The following is a 22398-nucleotide window of genomic DNA, read 5'->3' as shown; positions in this document are numbered from 1 at the left end:
AACTTGTTTCAAACAGTTCCATTTAATCAGAAGACAAATTAAACAGGATGACTAGCCAATGTGAAAATCAAAAGAAAGCATAGAATAATGTACTGAAGGAGACTGTTGTGCCATCACATTTTTTTGTGGTTTGAGAGCAAAGATCCGGTCGCCGCTGTGCAAAACTCCGCAATACAATTAGGTCCGAAAAAACCCCGGTAGCGACCAATGAAATCTTGCCAACTAATGACCTTTCTGGTCGACTTACGTTTTGTCACCTATCAGGGGCCAGCCCTAATCATTACTTATTAATTAAAATTTACAACCTTGTCTGGTTTTGTAAAAACAACATTTACTGTATCTTTACAGCAAAGAGTAGAAACTGACTTTAACCTCAGACGAGTCATCCCTTCGTAGAGTAGACGGAGGCAGCACACACAGCCGATTTGCTTTTCATAAGTAGACCGGAAAAAGCTTTTAATTGACATGAGGGGAAGCATGAAGTGTTTCTGGTCACTCCCAATTACAGTCATCTCCACCCGTTAGCCCCGCGGTCGCTGCTGACCAAATAGGGGCTTAATGACCTAACTAAATGTAATTAGACCTTAATAGCTGGGGGGTAGGACGGGACATCTAGCCTAATTTGAGGGCTGCACTTAATGAGACCAGGTGGAGAGAGTGGAGGGACTAAGTGGTGCATTTGTCATGTATGATTGTGACATGTTGTTTCTGGTCTGTGTTGCAGAAATGTGAGTTCAACATGGATAACCTGAGCAAGCCAGAGCTGCTCACCCTGCTGAGTATCATGGAGGGAGAGCTGGAGGCCCGCGACCTGGTCATAGAAGCCCTGAGGGTGAGTCCAGATAACACACCGACACACTCCTGTACTCATCAGCTAAGCCTCTGTCATCTCCGCCGTCGCTGGGTTGAATTAAAACACAACCTGTTTGAAGCAGACTGCCTTTGTGAGAGACTTGAGATGAGACGATAAGCTGTAATTGTGACCCAGAATTGTGTTGGTATCACTCGGTTTAATGAGCGCTGAATGGTCGTGAACGCTGCTGAATGAATGCGATATCACAAAATCTGAGTCGGTGGCTTTTCCCCCAGAAATGTGCACAGCACTTTTGTGATCGCGATGAAAGACTTGGCCCCGCTGTTTGTTTCTTTGCTTTGTAATTACGTGCTGATAAGAGGTCTCTCTAATTGCCTTTGTTGAATGGGAGCTGGCTGAGCGACTGGTTAGCACTTCCTGCCAGAAAGGCTGGTGTGATCAAATCCTCGTGTCCACCCAGCACCACCTGCTTAACTATCAGGAAGAAACAGATGGATAAAGTCACTGGTTCTGGCTCCTGTTGTTCCTCAGTGACTAGTGAAAACCAATCAGGCAGGTGCTGCTTGAGTAAAAGGTGAGGTTGATTTTATTTGCATATACAGTAGAAATTTGAGCCTGAAATACAAGAACAGTTCTGTCTCTGTCGGAACAGTGCTAAACGATGTGTTACGTGAAATTTGAGGATGGTAAGTTAATATTTGTGTTTTTCTGACAATCCTGGTTTTTGTTCTGAAAAGTTTTGAGTGTTTTGATCCGTCTCAGTGGTTTGAAGAGCCTTGTATGTCCTCTATATCCTAAACACTTTCAACTACAGCAGATAACATTGATGTCATGTCTTCACATTTGGCAGTTTTCTGCACAATCACAAAATCTCACCAAGTGAAATTAATTGACATGCAGGAACTAAAAAGGAGGGAACTTGGGAAGGAAAGACAACTTTTCTTCTTTTGATTAGTTTAAGTTGCAGAAATGCCCCGAGGACTCTAGATCCTAATTAAATCACTTATTCCTTGTTCCAAAGCTGATCTCCAAACCTTAGAAACTTCTTTGATGGGACACCAATCAGTCATCTTAAAGCAAACCTGAAGGACAAATAAGAAATAGACACAGATGGTGTCACGAGAGCTTCCAGTGGTCGTGTATTTTTTTCATACCAGTGAGTTGGCTACGTTTTGAAAGTTCTCTTAGCTTTTGCAGTTTAATAAATAAACAATTCAAACACACAAAATGTCAGGAAAGGTGGCCTAATATTCTTATTTTCCTCATTATACAAAAAAATACAAAAGGTAAATGGACTGCACTTGTATAGTGCCTTTCTGGTCGTCTATGTCACATTCACACGCACATTCACACGCTGGGGCCGAGGCTACCATACGTGGTTCCACCTTCTACTCGGTAACCAATCACATGCACTAACACACCAATAAAACAGCCATCAGGAGCAATTTAGGGTTCAGTATCTTGCCCAAGGATACTTTGACATGCAGACTGGAGAAGCTGGGGATCAAACTGCTGATTTTCTGATTAGCGGATGACCCACTCTACCTCTGAGCCACAGCTGTACACCTTCGAAATTCATATCTCTATCTTTCACTGACTGAAAGCAGCTTAATGGCCTTGTTAATTCGACGTAAAACACACTTCAATAGAACTCCCCAAAACCATCATGGCTAGTTTTATTAGGTAGTTCACTGTTCCAACAATCACCAATTCTGGTTTGGTCGAAATAAACTTTAATTCACAGAGAAATGTGAAAATATGCTGCTTTCCTTGTGGTCTCTCTCTGCTGTTGCTGGACGGCTGTTTACAGTCCTGGAACGTTTTCTCCACCACTCTCAGTCTCCATGGCCTCATCGTTAAAGTCGTGAGCAACCAACCTCTAGTTCCCAAATGTTTTTCTCCAAGGGTGGCGAAGGCATGATCTGCCCTGCTCTCCCTCTGATTGGTTAGTACTTTAATCGACCATTGGCTGGGGTGGTTAGTTTCAGGCAAGAGGATTGGTTAGGGTTTGAGTAAGAATGTCAGGTATGCCAATCAGAGGGCGGACATGCTCTTGCAATTCAGGGAAAGAAAAACTCACCTCTGCTCCCCTCCCCTATGTTGCCCCGGTGACTATGAGCTAACCTCTGTTAGCTCTGTTAGCACTGTTGCCATTGTTAGCACTGCTCGATGCCTCCATTTTGGTACAGCCACCTCCATGTTTTCTTGTAACGTCGGAGGTAAGAGCCAGTCTCAGCCCACACTGTGAATGTTGTGTATTGCAAAGTGAAAAATAATTTCTTTATCCGCCCTGATTCAGATCCGTTTCAAAATTTAATGGGTTCTTCATCGCCCTGTGCTTCACCCTTCCATGAAATTTCATGAAAATCACCCCAGTAGTTTTTCCTCAGTCCTGCTGACGAACAGATGCACAGACCAAGCCGTATACATGACCTCCTTGGTAGAGGTAATCAAACAAAAGCTGCTTTTAGAACTGTCAAACTGTTAAGTCATGAGACATGTCTGAACTTTTACTGTCCTTGGTGATTGAAGTGACTTGTGTGTGTGTGTGTGTATATATTATACTGCCAACGTAATGGCAGAGCAATGAAGGTTGGAATGAGTTTAAATGGATAATGTATTGATCTGTGGTTACTGAATACTGATGCTGCCCAGATGATGACTCAGTGGCGTCCTGAAGAACCCGTCTTGCCCTTACGTTAGAGGTCGCTGGTCAGCAGGGGCAGGAATGCCAAGTTATTTCCGAACAAACACTTACATGCCCCCCCCCTCTCTCTGCAGTTCTGTATTTAGGTCAGGAGCGGCGCCTCAGTTTGTCCACGCTCCACTTTAAGGCTGTCCGCTCAGGCTTTTTTTAATAAGCTGTTAATGTGCACCTCATTCAGTGTTGAGACTCCAGGGAGGCAGAGATGTTCTGATCAGATGCTCACTTTTAAGGTTTGTGGGTGAATCTCTGAAACAACAAGCAGGGTCTCTGCGTCGCAATCTGTTGCACTACAAATACGATACACATGTTGCAGGGATCAAACCAGTGACCCTTTGGTTGTTGAGTTGCTGTGGTGTTTTCGTTCTTGGCGAGCTGCCTTGCAGAAGTTTTGTTCAGATTTCCTGATATTGAGCTTATTGTGTGGCTTTACAATCATCGACCTTGCTGATATTGAGCAGCTCTTAAAAAGACTCTCTTTGTCGCTCGACATGGCAGCGTCGGCTTCAAACAGTAATTTAAATCTTTCTGCTTTTCTTCCTGCTTGTTTGCGGCCCTCTTCATCTGTCCTGCTTCATCTATCGTTCTCGCTGCCTCCCTTTCTTTAAATTCAGGACGGTCTGTGCCTCAATGTCACCTCATCTCCGTCTCATTGTGTTTCTGGTATTGGTTGTTTTTGTGTTCCGCCCTCACCGCCACTTCACCCATGTTTTCTGCTGGCATTAAGAGTCCCCGCAGGCCCCCATCTCCCCTGTGGATGGATATCCTACCCAGGTTTCAGTGAAATAAGCCTCCTCTCTGCAGGCCTGACGGGTCTCACAAAACACAATGAGCTTGTTTGTTCTGTCGCTGATAAGCCCCATCTGAGAGGGAGAGAGGCAGGCAGGGGGAGGAACAGGGGATGAAGAGGAGGGAGAGGAATCAAAAAGAGGCAGAGTTAAGAAAGATATATCGAGAGTGAGAAGTCCGGATCGTCAGTTCGAATCAGAGCCAAAGCGACAGAGGGCGGATGAGATGCAAAGAGAGAGTGAAAAATGGAGGCCTGATATCGTCTCTGACAAAGCGGGACAGTGTGACAGAGAGGATTAGGCCGACTCCCCCATTCACTCGCTTTCCAGTTCCCTATCCAACCCCCCCCCAGAACAGCCAGAAGAAAAGCATCATCTGGCCACCAGCTGCAGGGCTATCAATGTCACTGCACAATCAAACCACGAACCAAACACAAATCAAGCTAACCAGCCTTATTAATCAGCATTTCCAAAGCACCTTGCAGTGGCACAGTTACACAGAGCTGAACAGAACCCTCAGCCCTGGTAGTTACAGTGCAGGTTTCTCTTATCTACCAATTCGCCCCACTTCACTGCTCCCACACCAAAAGCTTGGACCAAACTTCCACAGCTTGGCACGACTACAACGATTGTTTGTGGCGTTTGGGTATTATTAAGAGGCTTTGGTGCCGCAGATTAATTAGCATGTGGCTAAAGCTGGCTGAGCTGCCGTATCAGGTTTCATCCTGGAGAAAAAGAAAAGAGGCTGTGGGCAGATTAGCCAAACGACAGCAATATCACATGATTACCGTGGCCGGCAGCTACACAAGTCACCCATTCTTCTGCGCCAAGAGCTTTTCAGAGGGCATTTGGAGACTGCATCTCTGACCGAATCCTTAGAGCAGGAAGTAAACTGTTGTGTCTGTATCGACAAGTCCCAGGTGTAAAGTTCATTTCCAAAATGATGGAGCTGCTTTCACTGTTTTACAAACTGTAGATTTTGGTTGAGTAATGGCTGAGCAGCTGCCAGAGTCAGAGTGGATAAACTCACAAGCCAGAACCGAGACTGAGCTAAGCCGATGGCCAGAGATTTCTCACTCGCACAAAGAGGTAGTTTTACAAAGCCACAATTTGTAAAGAGGCCTCTTCAGTGCTGATGGAAGTAGTCCTTGATATTTCACTGACCCTATACCATTTCCATACCACCAAGAAGCAAATATTTGTAAGTAGGGATGCACAATAATATTGGCGGGTGATCTGTATCAGCTGATATTGGCTTTAAAATGAACTATCAGAATCGCCCAACATGCTTTTTCTTGATTTGCACAATGAATGAATGTTACATACATTTAAAAGTATCGTATTTCATGTCTCCATCTGCTGGTGGGCCGTAGTCTCGCCACCAGACAATCAGAGATCTCCGGCTTCTGATAGTCTGGGGACACTCCTTTCTAAAGTGTGTTTAACACACCGGAGAAAACGGCCGGCAACAAAGCAACGCCTCTTGCATTTTTGAAAAGGACACGCCCTCCCGGAAATGTGCGCTCCCCCTTTTCTCGTCCACAAAGAAACAAACACACAGAGAGCTTGAAAATGGATGCCGAGAGGTTTAACTCTGTTTTATCAAACGTGTGCTCAGTCCACAAGATTGTGGAAATGAAGGACTTACAGCGACTTTGTTTAAAACTTTTAACGCAGTCGGACTATGTTTACGAGCACAAGAGTTCAGCGAGCCACCGAAGGACCGCCCTGCAGATTTACTATTGGTTCTGCAACGTAGGGAGTTTTTTTAAACTCTGAAATTGTATCCGCCCATCTAAACACAAAATCAGGGAGAAAGACATCAGTCTTTAGTTAAGCAAAGCGTCTAAAGACTGACTTGTGAGTCTAGGTGGGCCGTAACGATAAGAGTATGCATGTATAATATGATGTTAATTCACTACAGGAGGGACTTGATGATCGCTAAATTAGGTTGGGAAAAAAAGTGGGGATATCGATATTGGAGTTAGTTAACTGTCAAATGAGTTGATAAATATCTTGGAAAAAATGGCCATCAGTTAGTGAACACGTGGTTTATGAGCAGTAGATGATGTAAGTGCTCTCCTTTTGGCTCTTGTTGGGTCTCCACCAACTCCTTAGAAAAACTCTCCAGCTGATTATGTTCACATTTCTTTAATAATATGTGATTTACTTCCTCTTCCTGTCTTATCCTTGCGTTGTCTGGCCTGGCATGCTTGACATGACTGCCTATAATTCTATAAAGGAGGGTTGAGAGCTTTGAGATTTAACTACATCGCCTGCGAGCAGCTGGAGGACCAAAACACCGAGCTAATAGAAGATAGTAGAGTATAAAAGATACTGAGGGTGCTTTCACACCTGCCCTATTTGTTTCGGTTCAATCGGACTCACCTTCGTTTGCCCCCTAAGTGCGGTTCGTTTGGGCAGGTGTGAACACAGTAATCACACTCGGGTGCGCACCAAAAACACCAAACCAAGACCTTCTGAAGAGGTTGGTTTGTGGTGAGAAGGTGTTCCGACCTGGATCTGAACAAACTGCAGTCACATGACACATTGTTTGGGTTAAACATGAGCATGTTACAGTCCTGGAGGATTATTAATGTGCACCTCCTCCTCTTCTTCAACGTTTGCTTTACTTCCTGGATTTTTCCCACATGGGAATTCTGACCAATCAAGAGCAGCTTTCTCACACAAGGCATTTGATCTGGTCCTCTTGTAAATGCTGCTGTGAGAACACGAACCAACTCTAGGCAATTATACAACTTTGGAACAACATGAGTCCCTGATTCAGACCAAAGGAGACCACTCTAGGGCTGAGAGCAGTCTTAAAGTTGCACAGGGCTGCAAAGCTTTGGTGTTTATTCCCATTGGAGTTTGCATTACAAATTATTTAAGTTATTTACTCTAAGACGTTTTGGACAGTTGGACAGTTTGTCAGACAGTTTCTAACTGCTGGGCAGTTTTGTTCTGTGAGTCTCGGTCTCGGTGGGAGAGAGGGATCGTACAGATGGAGACGTCCAGATTGGACAATCTGTGCTTTTGTGAAAATGAGTTGTTGGGATGAATTCACTGGCGGAGAGTGATCAGTGGAATGCCAATGAAATGATACCAGCCAGTGAAACTGCTGCAGCTGTAGATGAGTATTACAGTGTGTTCACATACAGATGCAAAGAGGCAGCTTCTGTCCTCCCATCAGCTTCAAGTTTTGTGTCAAGCACATTATTTGTATACTCAGCAGGGTTTCCCACACATTCATTTCTTTGTGGCAGCCTGCCACAATTAAAACCTCTGCCGCCACCTTTTGATTTTCTATATTTGGAGCTGGACAGCACCATTGGAATATATATACTGTTCCGTTATTCATTGCACCTCTCTCTCTGGGCACAGACGGAGCAGCAGAACGACAAGCGCAGTAAAATTTAAATTAAACTTACCTTAAAGTTGCAGCAGCTGCTCCTCCTATCCATCAATCTGATCTCATCAGCTCTGATCAGATCAACTTATCTATTATCCATCCTGTGAGTCAAAACTCCACAAACTGCTGTTGAGGAAAATAGAACTCATTAAGAGTTTGACACATGCTGCATTCAAGGACCCACAAAAACCTCTGAATTTACATAGAATGATACACAGGCAAGAAAAAAAGGGAAGTTAGCAGCCCCAGGGGTTCAGACAAAGTTTGCGGTTGTTAAATGTTGTTGCTAAGGATATTAGTTTCAGTTAAGAGGCCTTTCCTATTAGTCAGGCACTCCACTGATTCAGTGAGCTTTAGCACCACATTTCAAGACACTATCCATTTAGAAGTGGTAACATTTTAATGTTTTGCTACATAAATGTCTTGCTTTTTAGCTGTCTACTGTAGTCACATTAACATGTGAAAATATTGTGCACGCTGCCCACCCTCCGGTCTCCACTGGTTTGCTAATGTTAGCCTTAACTGCTCTGCATGTTGCATCGGCTGAGTCAGGTGGGAGCTAGCTAGCAGCGGGACGGCGTTGCTGCTAAAACATGGTGGCCACCCTCTTGTCTCCCCGTGAGTAAGTGGCTTCCAACACCCTTTAGCATTGCCATGTGTGTTAGTACCACTAGCCACACTGACACTGCCTAGGGCTTCAATTCACAAAGGATTTTTTTCTGTTTTTCCGTTATTCGATCAACGGAAGAAAAACTTTCTTCACCAGTTCAACACGCGGGCAGTAACTGATATATAGATGGTCATTCTGGGGTTGAAGTATTCCTTTAACCTCTCTACATCTTTGAGTAACGATGTGCAGGGCCACCATGTTTTTGGAGGTGTGATTCACAGTGACTTTCTGCATCTTTGTGTAACAGGAAGTCACATTAGTCGTCCAACTCAGCTTGATAATTAGCCATTTTACCAAGGCTGTATTCGCTGTGAGTGTATTGTCTCAGTGAAATGACGTATTGACACCACTGCCAGGGTTGGTGGTCCTGTTCCTGAAGCAGCTGCGTGCGTTAAACATTACAACCATTCAGCGTTTCACTCCTGAATTAACTTTAAAAAAAGAACGCTGCTCTTGAGGTGGATCGGGGTAACGTCCCCACAGATGGCCGTGTTTGGGAATCCAGATGAGCGTTCCTGCCTACCAGTGACCACACAGGCGTCCTCGGAGGGGGGTCATGTGATCGGCCTTATGACTAAGACAGCGTATGGAGCTGCTGTCAGCACTGCGCTCCTACATGCTTAGCACAACACAGCACATGCCCCGAGCCATCAGGCTTTCTCCAGCGTCATGTTATCTCCGACCATCTAGCTATTCAAGGCATGCCCTGTTGCTGGGCTTTTCCAGCTCTCCCTCCTCCACACACTCACACACACACACACACACACACACACACGCTCAGCAACGTCTGTCTTCTATATCTCTGTTCATCTCCTTTTTGTTCCCGTAAATCTTTGTGTTTTTTGGACGCCCTGTCCTCTCTCAGCGTGGCTTCCCTGTCGCTTCTTTGTTTCTGTCTCTCTTCTTATCTCGTAGGACAGACAGCGTGGCAGCTCATTACTCACCATTACTGTCTTTCTCGCAGTCTCTCTCTTCTTCCACATAAATCTTTGAATTTCTGTCCTCCTCCTCCTCCTGCTGCATCACTCCCTCTCTTTGGGCTCGCACGGCTAATCCGAAATATATTAAAAAATCACAGTGCACTCCCCGAGCCACGAGATAGAGAGGGATGCTTTAGAAAGCTTCCCCCGACGACTTCAATCATGTGCTGTGCGAAATTTGTGACCCTACAAATCAGGGGAAATAATCTTTTCATTTTATTCAAGCCGAACAAAATACTGAGCAATATTATCATCATCCCCACCTGACCCATCTTTTTTTTGTGTGTGTGAAGATGTCGGAAATGAAAGGGGTTAGACAACCCTTCAACCAAGGAAAGTATTTTTCAGCAGCCTGGCAGGGTGTGTGTCGGCATGACTGTCAATCACACCACTATTTCCCAAACAAATCTTTACTTTGAGACTATCTGAAACAACATTTTGGTTTGAAAGCTCCCCACAGAGAGCACACAATCATCAATATCTGCGATGCCTGAAAATGCAAATGAAACGCAAAATGTTTTAAATTCAGTCAGAGCGTGAAAGGCACCCCGTCTTTGTCTGTCCTCCTCTCTTTCCTCTCCTCTCCACGGTCCAAAATCAGGTTCCTGGGTTAACCCTCTCTCCAGAAACACACACATAAGCCAATCAGCATCCGGCTCTGATAGCTTGGTTGCCTAGCAACCAGACCCCCCAGCCCGGACCCTTCTTCACAGGCTCCCAGGCTCGTGTTTCACTGACATGACACTTAGGAATGAGAGTAAAAAGACTCAGTCAGTCTCACTCCCGAGCCACTACCAGCCTCCCCGTTTCAGGGGAAGTGGTACGTTCCCGTTTGCGGACGTCTCTGGAGAGCCTGTTTCTTATGACAGTCTGATTTTTTTTTTTGGTGGGGTGTTTTTTTAAGTGCTGTCAGTCAATGCAGAAGACGGGACCACTCCCATGGGGGGGCGGACTGTCTCAGAGTTGAAAGAGCATGTCTGAGTGTGTGTGTGTGTTTGTATGCATGTATAATACATGTAGGCTGCAACTAGGGCTTATTTTCATATCGATGAAACTGCCAGTTATTTTTTCTTTTGTGAATCGACTGAAGCACTTAGTCTATGAATTGTCAGAGGATTATTTTAAAAAGCTCTTCACATTGCATGTTCCATTCATATTAGATTGATTTGGCATTTTTACACGAGTAAGGATTTAAATGATTCACCAATTATCAAAATAGTTATTGAAACATTTTTGGTCTGTGTTGTCTCCGCACTGAGGTCGTGGTCTGACAATTAAAAACTGCATGACAAAATGGATCCATCTCATTCATTTGAATGGGATCATTGCTTTGATGCAGTGTGTGTTGATGCACAGGGTTCCAGCAACAAAGCTAACCCTTGATCGTTCCATCTGAAGATATGAAGTTTCAGTATTTTGGTGTGTGTAAGCCTTCAGGACTCATGGATTTGGATCTACCTGCACTGATGGAGGCAACACACCTCCATCAGTGGAGTCTGTTTGGTCTTAATGCTCAGGATGTGTCTGTGGTTACAGAGAAGAATGATTCTCCAGGCTCTCATCGGCAGAACTGGGAGAAAAAGTTGATTTTAAAAGTCTGTTTCAGAGGGATTTTCAAATCTGACGCTTCAGTATATCCAGGTTTGGATTAAGAAATTGACCGTAAACTTGATTATTTGTAATTATAAACAGCATTATTAGTTGCACATGCTTATGGGGTTGCATCAAACTGTCCTACAATCACCAGAAAAAATGTTGGCATTGTACGTTTCTGCAATATGTTATATTTCTACATTTTTATGTAGCGGATATGTTGAAACTTTATGTTGTTTTTTTTTTTTTATGTTTCAGCCACTCTGTGGTGAACATGATGTGAGGTTTTGGCACAAAATATTAGCTTGTTTTTGCTAAATAAAGTATCCACTTTTTGTGGCACTATCCCAGCAGGAAGTGCAGCGATATCTTAGTTAACAAACAACCGATTTTCATAGAAGTACGCCTGGAGGAAATGCTTGTCTTAGTAAAAAAAAAAAAGTTTTTCGTGGCGCTACACCAGTTGAAAACACAGCGATGTCTCTGGATAAAACAAGTGCTTTTTGTGGCACTGTGCCGGAAGGGAAACGCAGCTATTTCTTGATTAAAGACAAAAAACAACTTACGCCAAGAAAAAACACGCAGCAATGTCTCCATGAAAAAACACAGATTACCATGGCACTATGCACAGGAGATGCAAGGATTTCTCGATTAAGATCAATCAATTTTCGTGGAACTATGCAGGGAGGAAATGAAGCAACGTCTTGGTAAAAACAACCGATTTTCATGGCACTATCCCAGCAGGAAACACACCAATGCCTCGATGAAAAAAATCGCTTTCCATGGCACTGTCACTGCTGTAAATACAGCGATATGTTGCTAAAAACGGTTTTATTGTTGGTCTCAAACAGTTGTCTGCAGCTTTGCTGGCGTCCCTCCTCTGTGTCATAGGTGTCACGCCATCCTCCCTCCCCTCCACCTTGTGATGACAAAGTCAGCTCATATTCTATGTCAGTCCTTTGACTGAGCTGATACATGATACAGCTGTTTTTTTTTATTCCACTCATTGTATTAATATGTCTGTCATAACGTACCAGGTGTAATCCATCTGTTTTTATTAGAGGAGCCCGTGTGGTCCAAACTGGCCGATGTTTGAAACCGTTAACGTGCCAGACTGAATAAAGGCTTTTACATAATTTACCCTTCCTCCTCGCTCTGTGTAAAAGTGCCTGAAGAACATTTATTTTCTCTGATTCATTTTTTCACCTTTAATATTTCCTTAAGGTTCTTCAGTGGCCTTCTTTAGTGCTTGTTGGACCACTAAATGTGTGTGTGTGCAGTGTGTCTCCATCATGTGTTTGTTCCTCCCATTTTTGTGTATCTGTATGTGTGTTCACTGTGTGTGTGTGTGTGTGTCTTGTGCGTGCAAAAATCGTCACTGTGAAACGAAGCGATTGGTGAAGTGCTCAGGAAGTAGGTCATAGCAACCATCCTCTCTTTCTCTCTTAATCCTCCCTCCCTCTCTGACTGTAACCCTCCCCCCCCTTTATATAGGCCTATATTTCACTCCCCGGCCTCCCTTCTCTCCTTCTCTCTCATTCTTCACATAATTATATAACACATAACGCTGGGTGGAGGCTTTTATCTTAAGTGCCTCACAGTGCTGCAAGTGCGTATAACACGGGTGGCCCCGGTGGGAAACGAACCCCCAACCCCAGTCTGTCTCCTCACACAGGGGATGCGGGATGTTCTTGTGAAGTCGGACACCTGACTGTATGTTTTTGTGTTTCTGGGTCAAAGATAAAATCAGACATGAGAGGAATGAAGTGTCGGGTCGTTAGATATTCACTATATGGTCATTATTAATTATCTATTTTGCAATCAGTTGATTAATTGCTCAGTCTGAGAAGTACAAGAAAATAGTGACAAAATACTTATTTTTTCAAGAAATATTTGATCTATCACCGTGAGGCACCGCTGAAACAGATGTTTAGAATAATTTGTCCGACAGCTGATATTGATATAGATGTTTTTTGTTCTTTATTCTGTTTTTGTTTTTATTTTTTCACTTTCTTGCACCAGGGAAACAAAAAAATCTTCATAATCAAAAGAAGTAACTGAAATTTTAAGCTAGTCAGCTGTTTATTACACTGCCTTTGAAGGAGCAAAAACTCACTGATACACGTTTATGAAACTTTGATAAAGACTTCTTTCGCATGAAAAATATATATTTTTTTTAATAACTGCCTCAAAAGCCTTTTTGGACTTCTACTCAATGAGAAGAATTCCTCAGTACTTACACAGCGCAGAACATAAATTAAATGTAAAAGTCATTAGAAAAGCAATAAAATATATATATAATAAAATAAATATATCTGTGATTTCTTGTGTTTCCATTAAGCACAAAGTCACAGTAGGCTGAACATGGGCTTCTTTACAAATCAAAAATTATTATATCATAGCCCCCTCTTCTGCATAGGTAATAAGGATAAGGAAAGTAATAAACTGCAATATATTGGAATTCATGTTAGTATCGCAAAACATTTGAATCACAATAGTTTTGTATTGTGACTTTGTGTTGTGCGGCCTCTGCTGATTCCCACCCCAGTAGTCACAGGTATTTATCTCTCCAGCTTCAGTCAGCAGTGATGGAAACACAACACCAGAGCTGACGTGTAAATTTTAGCCCCTTCGCCGAGATGCAGTGACTAAATCCTGTCTGTCTTCACCTGGATGGGACACAGTCGCAGCAAGACAGAGAAACAGGACGCAGAGAATCATTTTATAACTCAGATAGTTCACTTTTGTCACGTCAGATAGTAATATTCAGGTGGATGATGATGAAGAGGAGGAGGAAGACAGGGAGGAAGTGATGTCAGTCAGACAGGTGACTCCAGTGGAGAGAGGCAAAAGAGAAAACGTGTCTTTTCATTTTGTCATGTATTGAACAAATGGAACAATAAAACACATCGACATCAGTGCGCAAGGTTTCTGTGCTCAACAGTTTATATCGGATGACGGATTAAAAAAACACATCCGAAAAAAATAGGCTCAGTGTGCAGAGGCAACGAACCGACACATTTAACATTTAGCCTGTGCAGAAATCATGTGATACAACAGATAAACATCGGCCGCTGCAGTCTGTGAATTTACCTTTATTTTCAGTGAATATCTGCTGATGCTGATGTTGAGACAATAAATCAGTGCATCTCTACTTTATAAGGATATAAAACAGAGAAAAGAAAATCCTGGACGTGGAGGAGCTGCAGCCAGTGAATGTTTGACATTTCTGTTTGGGGGGAAAACCCATTAATATCACCAGCAAATGAGCGGTTATTGATTAATCATCTCCTGTTGATTCATCAACTAATTGTTTCCTTACAGATGAAGTTATAAAGCCAGTCTCAGCAGCTTCCCTGTTTTTTTTCTGCTCCATGTGGAAGAGAGGTTAAAATCCTGCAGCTTTATCGACCCTGCTGATTTGTGATGCTTTTAAGGCCACAGAGGAGACTGAGGAGGAAAATACCTCATGTTGGCAGGTTTTCTTTGGACGGTTAGTTTTCAGATCTGTGGCGTCTTAATTAGTGACGAGATGTTTCAGCCTCAGTTTGTCAGTGAGGCTGATTGAATATCTGGACAATAACAGCTGGACATGAGCAGTTTGTTAGGGTGGGTTTAGTTGTGTTAGCTCATGTGCCATATGTTTGTCTCCCTGTACACGCAGGTGTTGGTAAAATAACATCAGCAGGACAACATATTGCAGGACAGCAACAAGTGCAGCACAGACACAAGCCTCAAAGATGACAACAGAGTTAAAACAACACACAGGCTGAACAGAAATGTAACATGACAGGTTTTACTACAGGTGGTATCAACTGTAGAGTCATTGAGTTGTATTGAATTGAACATGGCCGTGTTATTTTGTTCCAAATTCACATCCAGTATGTTAATTATGACTCGGACGTAACAAGGTTCAATCTAAAGGCTCATTTATGCTCCCTTTACGTACGAAAGTGTATACGTCCGTTTCAAACGATGTTACCGTCACTGCCCACATACTTCCATGTGTCCTTTACGTTGGCATAGATGTTAACCAATATATCCACCAGGGGGCAGCCCAGAGTCAAAAGTTTATGACAACAACAAACTCAAAAACAAACATGGCGACTGTGGAGGAGATATTGATAATGTACCTCTTGCATAAAAGACAGAAACAGAGGGACCCCAGTCGGAGGGCGTGAGGGTCGGCCCTGGGAGCGGAGCGGAGCCGGGAGGGTGGGGGGGCTCTGCGGAGAGTGCTTCCAGCGAGGGGAGAGGGAGAAATATAACAAAATAAGATAAAATAGGAAAAACCTGTCTCCCTCTTTTATTTTATTTTATTTTCAGCATTTCAGGCGAAAAAGTTCCGCCATTCTTATTTCTTCTTCGTGTCTCACTAGAGCTACGTATCGGGTAGTGACAGCAACACTGCCCCCACGGTTCCCGGTGGTACTGCTCCGTTTGGCCCGTATCCGTAAGCTTTATGGAAACGTGCAGAAATACGGACGAAATGAACGCGGAGCACGGACAGAAGGCTCCGTCCATATCCGGATCCGTATTTAACATTGAGCATAAATGAGCCTTAAAGCTGCACACCTGGAAATCCAGCGAGAACGTTAATGCTCAGTTGTAGGGATGCACAGTAATATCGGCACATCATCGGAATCGGCCAACATGCTGATTTCTGCCGAAATGACAAACTGATTGTTTTTTTAAATGACAAAGTGAACATGTACAACACATCAGGTAAATGATGCAGCACAGGTAACAAAACAATATATCTGAAAGATAAACAAGTATGTACGAAGAATATAAGTGACAAAACAGACGGATAACAAAGAATAAATACGTGTAACCCTCTCACAGTCGCCTCGTATTGTGTTCATTGCCACCAGAGCAACAGAGCAGAAACGATAACGCTGCCATGCTCATAAAAGATGATGCAAGGAGCGATAACATGTCTCGAGAGTAGGGGTGGGAATCTTTGGGCACCTCACGATTCGATAACGATTACGATTCAGGGGCTACGATTCGATTATAAAACGATTATTGATGCATCTTTAATTTATGTATATTGATGCACTTTTTCACAACACACATTTCTTTTTGTCTCACTGAATAAGCATTCAACACTTGCAATTTTTAAAAACAGTGCATTTGTAATAAGAAAGAGTTGAATTCATTTCCATTATATTTTATTAAACATATAAATGGAAATGCTTGCAAACTGGAAAGTTACAACTTCGTTGTACGGAACCAAAGGTAACAACAGGTATCTTAAATCACAAGATAAAATGCGCAGTTAGAGTAACAAATGATTCGGTGGCGACAGACGTCCACGCATCACATGTAACTGCGTTCCTACCTGCCTTCAACAGTGAGGCCATGACTTCTGTTTTGGTTTGGTTGTAGAGTGTCGGTGAAATAGCGTCGGGATGGGATGGTGTATCTGGGCTCCAGTGTATGCAGCAGTGCTCGAAATCCCTGATTTTCCACGACAGAATAAGGACGCAAATCCTTGGCAATAAATGCCGCGATGGCCTTCGTAATTCGCTTCGCCTTTTCCGATGAGGGTGGCAGCTTTCTAATTGCTTCCTCGATTGTTCTCTGGTCGGTAGCGCCACTAGTTGCCGCAGCAACAACAGCCTGCCGTCTCCCTGACTCCTCCGTCAGGTGGAATCGAGTTACATGGCTTCTCATGTTTGTTGTGTTGCCAAAGTATTTTATTTTAGCACGACACAGCTTACATATAACGTGGCTCTTGTCCAGTTCGCTTCCGCCGTCAACGTTGTAGAAGCCGAAGTATTTCCACACGTCTGCTTTTAAATTAGAAGGAGCTGTTCGGATCTCACGGCGAGGTGGGTGGCGGTCAGCCATGTTTGTTTTCCTCTGTGCGCGTGTCGGCGTGTCCACTCCAGGTGCGCATCCCAAAGTGTCCCGGAGATGATGTGTACCGCGCTTCTTAGTTACGCATCATTTAGACCTTTCTGTATTACTCTAATTAACAGATTTAAATAATCGAAATTTGGACGTTTGTGAATCGATTCAGATTCGTCCACGTTCGAATCGCGATGCATCTAAGAATCGGAAATTTCCACCACCCCTACTCGAGAGCTCATGATTCGGCTACTGTTGGTGCAAAAGAACTTATAATATAGTACGAAATGCTGATACAGCTGTGTGAAGATAATTTCCACATCACCATAAAGTAACCAGGCACACAAATAAGTTTTCACTGTATTAACAAACTCTAAGGAATAAAATTTACTGAACAATAAAACAGTTGGGCCCACAGATGTGTCTATGTTGTATGTACGCTGGAGCTCAGAGGAGTGAATCTGTGCATTCAGAGTTTAGTAACTTACGACATCACACCGTCCTGACCACAGTACATGCAGAGGCTGCTCCTAATAACTGAACCCACAAACAGCGACTTGCTTCTCTGTCTGCCTGTTCTTCAGAGGTGACGGTTTGTGTATTATTGTATATTAATTGATGTGTTGTTCTTATTTCTGTCGCTCTGCTCAGCTCCTCATCCTCAAGTTTGTTCCTTCTTTACGAGGTTTTTATTTTTCCTGTTCTGTGCGAGTGTTTCATGAAGCAGTCCAAATTCTCCCCGCTCCGCTCTTCCTTCTCGCCCTCCACCTCCCTCTGTGACTCTCTCTCTCTCAGGGTCTCTCGGTCTGTTGATTTGATGACATGGCTGCTGTTTGATGTGGGCTGAGAGCGAACACACACACACACACACACACACACACACACACACACACGTCAGCTCCATGTGATGAGGTGGGGGATGAAAGGAGAGACGGTGATGCAAACACAGAAATAGTTAACTTGCCTTACCTGATCCCTTGTCAAGGAGTTACTGGAGCAAAACCTCTGAACACAAAGTGTGTGTGTGTGTGTGTGTGTGTGTGTGTGTGTGTGTGCGTTTACTAAGGACTCTCACAGTCTTGTGAGAGGCATGAAGCTGAATTGGGGAGATCTGACCTGATTTATTTCTGGTGGTCTGTTGGTCTGTCAGTAGTTGAAGCAGAACAGTCAGTGTTAGCTGTAACCTACAGAACACACAGAGAGAGGACCACGTAAACTCTGATGGACACAGCTGTTCTGGTTAAATATCTCAACTTCCCTGTGATGTTGCTCAGTGTGCAGTGAAAGGCAGTTAATAAACATTAGACAGACGTTAGAGATGTGGATTCAAATCTTCTCTCTTTTGATATGAATGAAGTCATGATAGTGATATAAGTTTGATTTGTGTTTCATTAGTTAATGCAGGACATGGAAGTCATACACCCCAGCTGTTATCAGCTGATTGGATCATTGCTCCCGTTCTCACAACAAGGCGGTCCATTTAAATATGGCCGCCTACTCACTGATCCCGGTTACACCAATGCTGCCACACAGCGCTGCTGGCAAAGCTTGGCCTCCTCCACTGCAGCCTCCACCTTCCTCATTCAGAGTCCTAACATGGCTCAAAGGTTAAAGAAGTATTTTACGTCTTGCCCTGGGCCCACTCCTGTGTACTCCGGGGGGTTTCTGCATTGTGCGTCCTGTTCTGGGTTAGCATGTTGCCTGTCTGATCCTGGGAGCATGTTAAAGGTGGAGCCGTCAGTGGCAGGTATCACTGTTTTTCCATTTGTTGCGATAAATGGTTAAAAACTATGATGAGAGTGTTTCTGACTGAACCAGGCAGGAATGTCTGATTTAAGCTGATCCAGTGAACTCAATATCTGACACCTGTAAGTGCAATACCATCATTTAGTCCTACTCACTGATCGCAGCAGAGAAACATGTTAGCAGATATATTTGAAGTCTTCAAATATATCTGCTGTGATTTCTTTTCTTATTATTATTAATAATAATTATTATTTACCTAAGGTAGAATTTATGGCTAAGCTGTGTTGGATTGTGCTAGATTTTGCAGGTGTACCTAATAAAGTGGCCACTGAGTGTAGTATATCCTCACGTTGCTTCACCCCTGCAGATGCTATTTCAGTTAACTGCCATTTTGTTTAGCTACTGTATACATGTCTCTGCTGTCGACGTCACACCAGCGACAGGCTGCCGTGCAGCTGACCAGCGACACGACGCACGCTGTGTTATATTCTGTTTAATATGTTTAATATGTGGTGCAGGAATACATTCATACTCAGACACACATTCTGTAAATACACATCTCTCTGTCACTCTCTCACAACCATTTACACTCTCAAACACACTCATGCACACTGCCTTTCAGTGTGTATGTTTTTCACGCACACACGCACACACACACACCATGTAATAGTGTGGGTGTTCAGCTGGAGCAGAATGAGAGCAGCAGCTGTGAGTGGCCGACTTCAGGTTACCATAGAGAGACGGAGACGAGCACTAAAAATACGAGAGACCCTGTTGTTTAATTTTTTCCTCTTTTCAGCCACCGTTCTCTCGTCCTCCTCTTTATCGCTCTACCTGAAACAATATTTGTGGGTTTATGTGTTCGGCCTGTTAACCTGCTTCTCTCCTGCTGCTGTAGCCGGAGGCAGCGGAGAGGAGTGTGGGAGTTTTCCAGCTGCAGCAGGAGGACGAGAAGCTCAGAGAAAGAACAGATAATAAAACTATGAGAAAAGATGCAATTTAAACATGATCACACATTATCACCTGAGATGACACCTTGTGTGTGGCGGCGTCACTAATGCCACTAAAAAGCAGCACAACTGTGTCCAATGAAATCTTTTCATGATTAGTTTTAGCTGTTGGACAGCTCAGCGTCACACCTTCCTAATATACGTTTTTATGAACGCCTCACCACGAAGAATTTGAATAATAAACTTTAAACTAAACGAGTGCTTCACATGAAAATAGACATAATGGACATAAAACAGGCTTAAAATCATAAAATAAATCATGACTGACTAAAAATCATAGAATTATAAAACCATAAATCATAAAATCAACCAAGAGTTGCAGCAGCGTGAAGCGTAAGATGAAAGAGTTTCAGACCCGTATGAGGAAAGTCAGAGCGAGTTAAAGTCTAAAGTGAACAGATGCGATTTTAACTTTCTTTTAACATTATTTATCGAGCAGCTTCTCTGATATCTATAGGTCGTGTGTTCCATAACTTTGGGGCGTCATTGATGACGGCTGCATCCCCGATCATCTTCCAATAAACCAGCAGCAGATGATCGCAGTGTTCTTGGAGGCAAATAGTTAACAAGGGAGTTAGTGATGTAGCTCGGTCCCAGCCCATGTAGGGCTTTTTATACAAGGAGGAGGAGCTTAAAATCAATTGTAAATGTAACAGGAAGTCAGTGCAGAGCGGCTCAGACTGGCCTGATGTGCTCACTCCTCTTGGTCCTGGTTCATAGTCGAGCTGCAGAGTTTCACTAAGCTGAAGTCTCTCAGTGATGTTTTTGGGAGGCCAGTTAAAGTGCGTTACAGTAGTCAAGGCGTCTTGAAATAAAGACACGGATCAATTTCTCTGCATCTTATTCATATGGAAATAGTCGTACCTTTGAATTTGAAGGGTTAATTCTAACGAGGCATGTGACCAGGAATTTAGTAGTCGATACTAAGGGACTGTTCTTTATTAATGAGGGGGGAGGGAGTGGTGCAAAAAGAGAGAGGCATGTTAAATACATTTTTGCCAGACTGTACATTTATTCTTTAATCCTGATGTATTAGATTATTGCGTGATATATAAGTGTCTTTAATACAAATATTTAATGATTAAATAAAGGAATTCTCTCCTAAAATGTGTATTTATGATTTAAAAAATGGAACGGAGCGAAAAATCATCCATTGTATGGTTATCAACCCTTTTTTAAACCCCAAATATGTTTTTGGTATCGGCCTTAAAAAATTCCGTAATGGTCTGGATGTAATTGCCATAAATCGCCAATTTTGATTTGAAGGGAATCTCAGGATTGCTTTATGGCCCCAAACAGGAAGAGAAGGTCTTTCTTTCAAAGTAAAGTTCAGCTAAAGAAGCTGTAGTTTTGAGACCAGAAAGTTAATAAAAATATTGCATGCTTATATTTCAGCAGTGAAACATCCTCTGACAGGACTCAGCAGGGTTTATGTGAAATGTGGTCTTAACTTTGAGACGTTCAGTGTCACTTACATTTATTCATACCAGGATACCACAATAATCTGAAAATGATTTTCTGATGAAAAAAAAGCAATTAGCTAGAAAATAAAGCAGCTTTTTATGCCTTCATTTTGGAAACCTTGAATCTTAGTCTTCAGATTCACTGTCTTTGTGCTCGGAAATATTCCTCTGTTAATGATTTATAAATGTTTCTGTTGGCGGAGCCTTAAAATAGACAGGAAGAGAAAGAGGGTCCTGGTGAAGGTGCACTTCAGGGTCTCTCAGCCTGCAGCTGTTACTGAACAGGTTAAAACGTTGAGGCTCTTCACTGCTGGAGTGCCCTTGAGCAAAAAGATCTGAACCACCCACTCGCTCTCGGTGCGGTCTAACACCTCGGCTGAATGTACTGTATGTGTGTCACGGAGGGGTTTGCCAAGAAGCAGATACGTGGAGCTTGTGTGACAGGAAGATGGCGACTGAGTCTCAACTTGTGTGAAATGATGGGAGGAGGTGTGTGAGCGGCTGCGAGTGGAAGAGACGCTCTCATCTAAATGTCAAAGAACGCCTCTGAGTCATTTCAAAATGGAGGCCGAGATGTCAGCGGTGTGGGTTTGTGGGCCGGAGCCAAGTGATCACAGAATGTTAGAGAGACTGAACCAGGGAGTATTTTAGCCGTGCTAATGGCGTCGCTGTGGGGACGGCAGAGTTGGTCCACCACTGTGGTCCAGACTGAAATACCTCAGCAGCTATAGGACAGACTGTCAGGGAATAATGTACATTACATCATCTGTCACATCATCGTCAGGTTAAACTGGTTGCTTTATTTGTCCAGTATTAGCAAATGATAGCATGCTAACATGATGACGATGGTGAACAAACCGTCTCAGCACAAAAACAGCTGCTTTAACTTCAGCATGTGAGCATCAGCAAGCACAACCTCACAGAGCCGCTAGACCGAACCAAAGTCTTGTTTAACGGCAAATGAAGATGTTGAACCATCCTTTATGTCGGTTTCGGCTAAATTTTGGATCGCCTGACACCCACTTTTGAATTTGTAAGTGAAAATGATAGGTAAAGTGAAATACAAGAGGTGCTTTCCTTTTAGTCTGTTACTCTGTTAACTGCTCATTTGCTAGTTACGCCACCCAGCCCATGGCTGCAGGACGCCATTGCTGCAGAAACATGATTGCCACCCTCCAGGTAACCTTGGTGAGTAAGGGCTCATTTATGCTCAACGTTAAATACGGATCCGGATACGGACGGAGCCTTCTGTCCGTGCTCCGCGTTCATTTCGTCCGTATTTCTGCACGTTTCCATTACGGATACAGGCCAAACGGAGCAGTACCACCGGGAACCGTGGGGGCAGTGTTGCTGTCACTACCC

General features: G+C 43.4%; 1 protein-coding gene across 1 annotated transcript in view; it reads left to right on the top strand.

The window, feature by feature from the left end:
- The window catches only part of cttnbp2 (cortactin binding protein 2), a 154585-nt gene that overhangs the window by 10179 nt on the left and 122008 nt on the right, over positions 1 to 22398 (top strand). The window contains exon 2 of the mRNA XM_050072839.1: positions 725 to 832. Coding sequence (XP_049928796.1) covers positions 725 to 832 — 108 coding nt within the window. The remainder of the gene's footprint in view (positions 1 to 724; positions 833 to 22398) is intronic.

Source organism: Epinephelus moara, chromosome 20 (genome assembly GCF_006386435.1).
Source record: "Epinephelus moara isolate mb chromosome 20, YSFRI_EMoa_1.0, whole genome shotgun sequence".
Classification (NCBI taxonomy): Eukaryota; Metazoa; Chordata; class Actinopteri; order Perciformes; family Serranidae; genus Epinephelus; species Epinephelus moara.
Note: the sequence above shows the minus strand (reverse complement) of the source record. Positions and strands in the feature narration are given on the sequence as shown.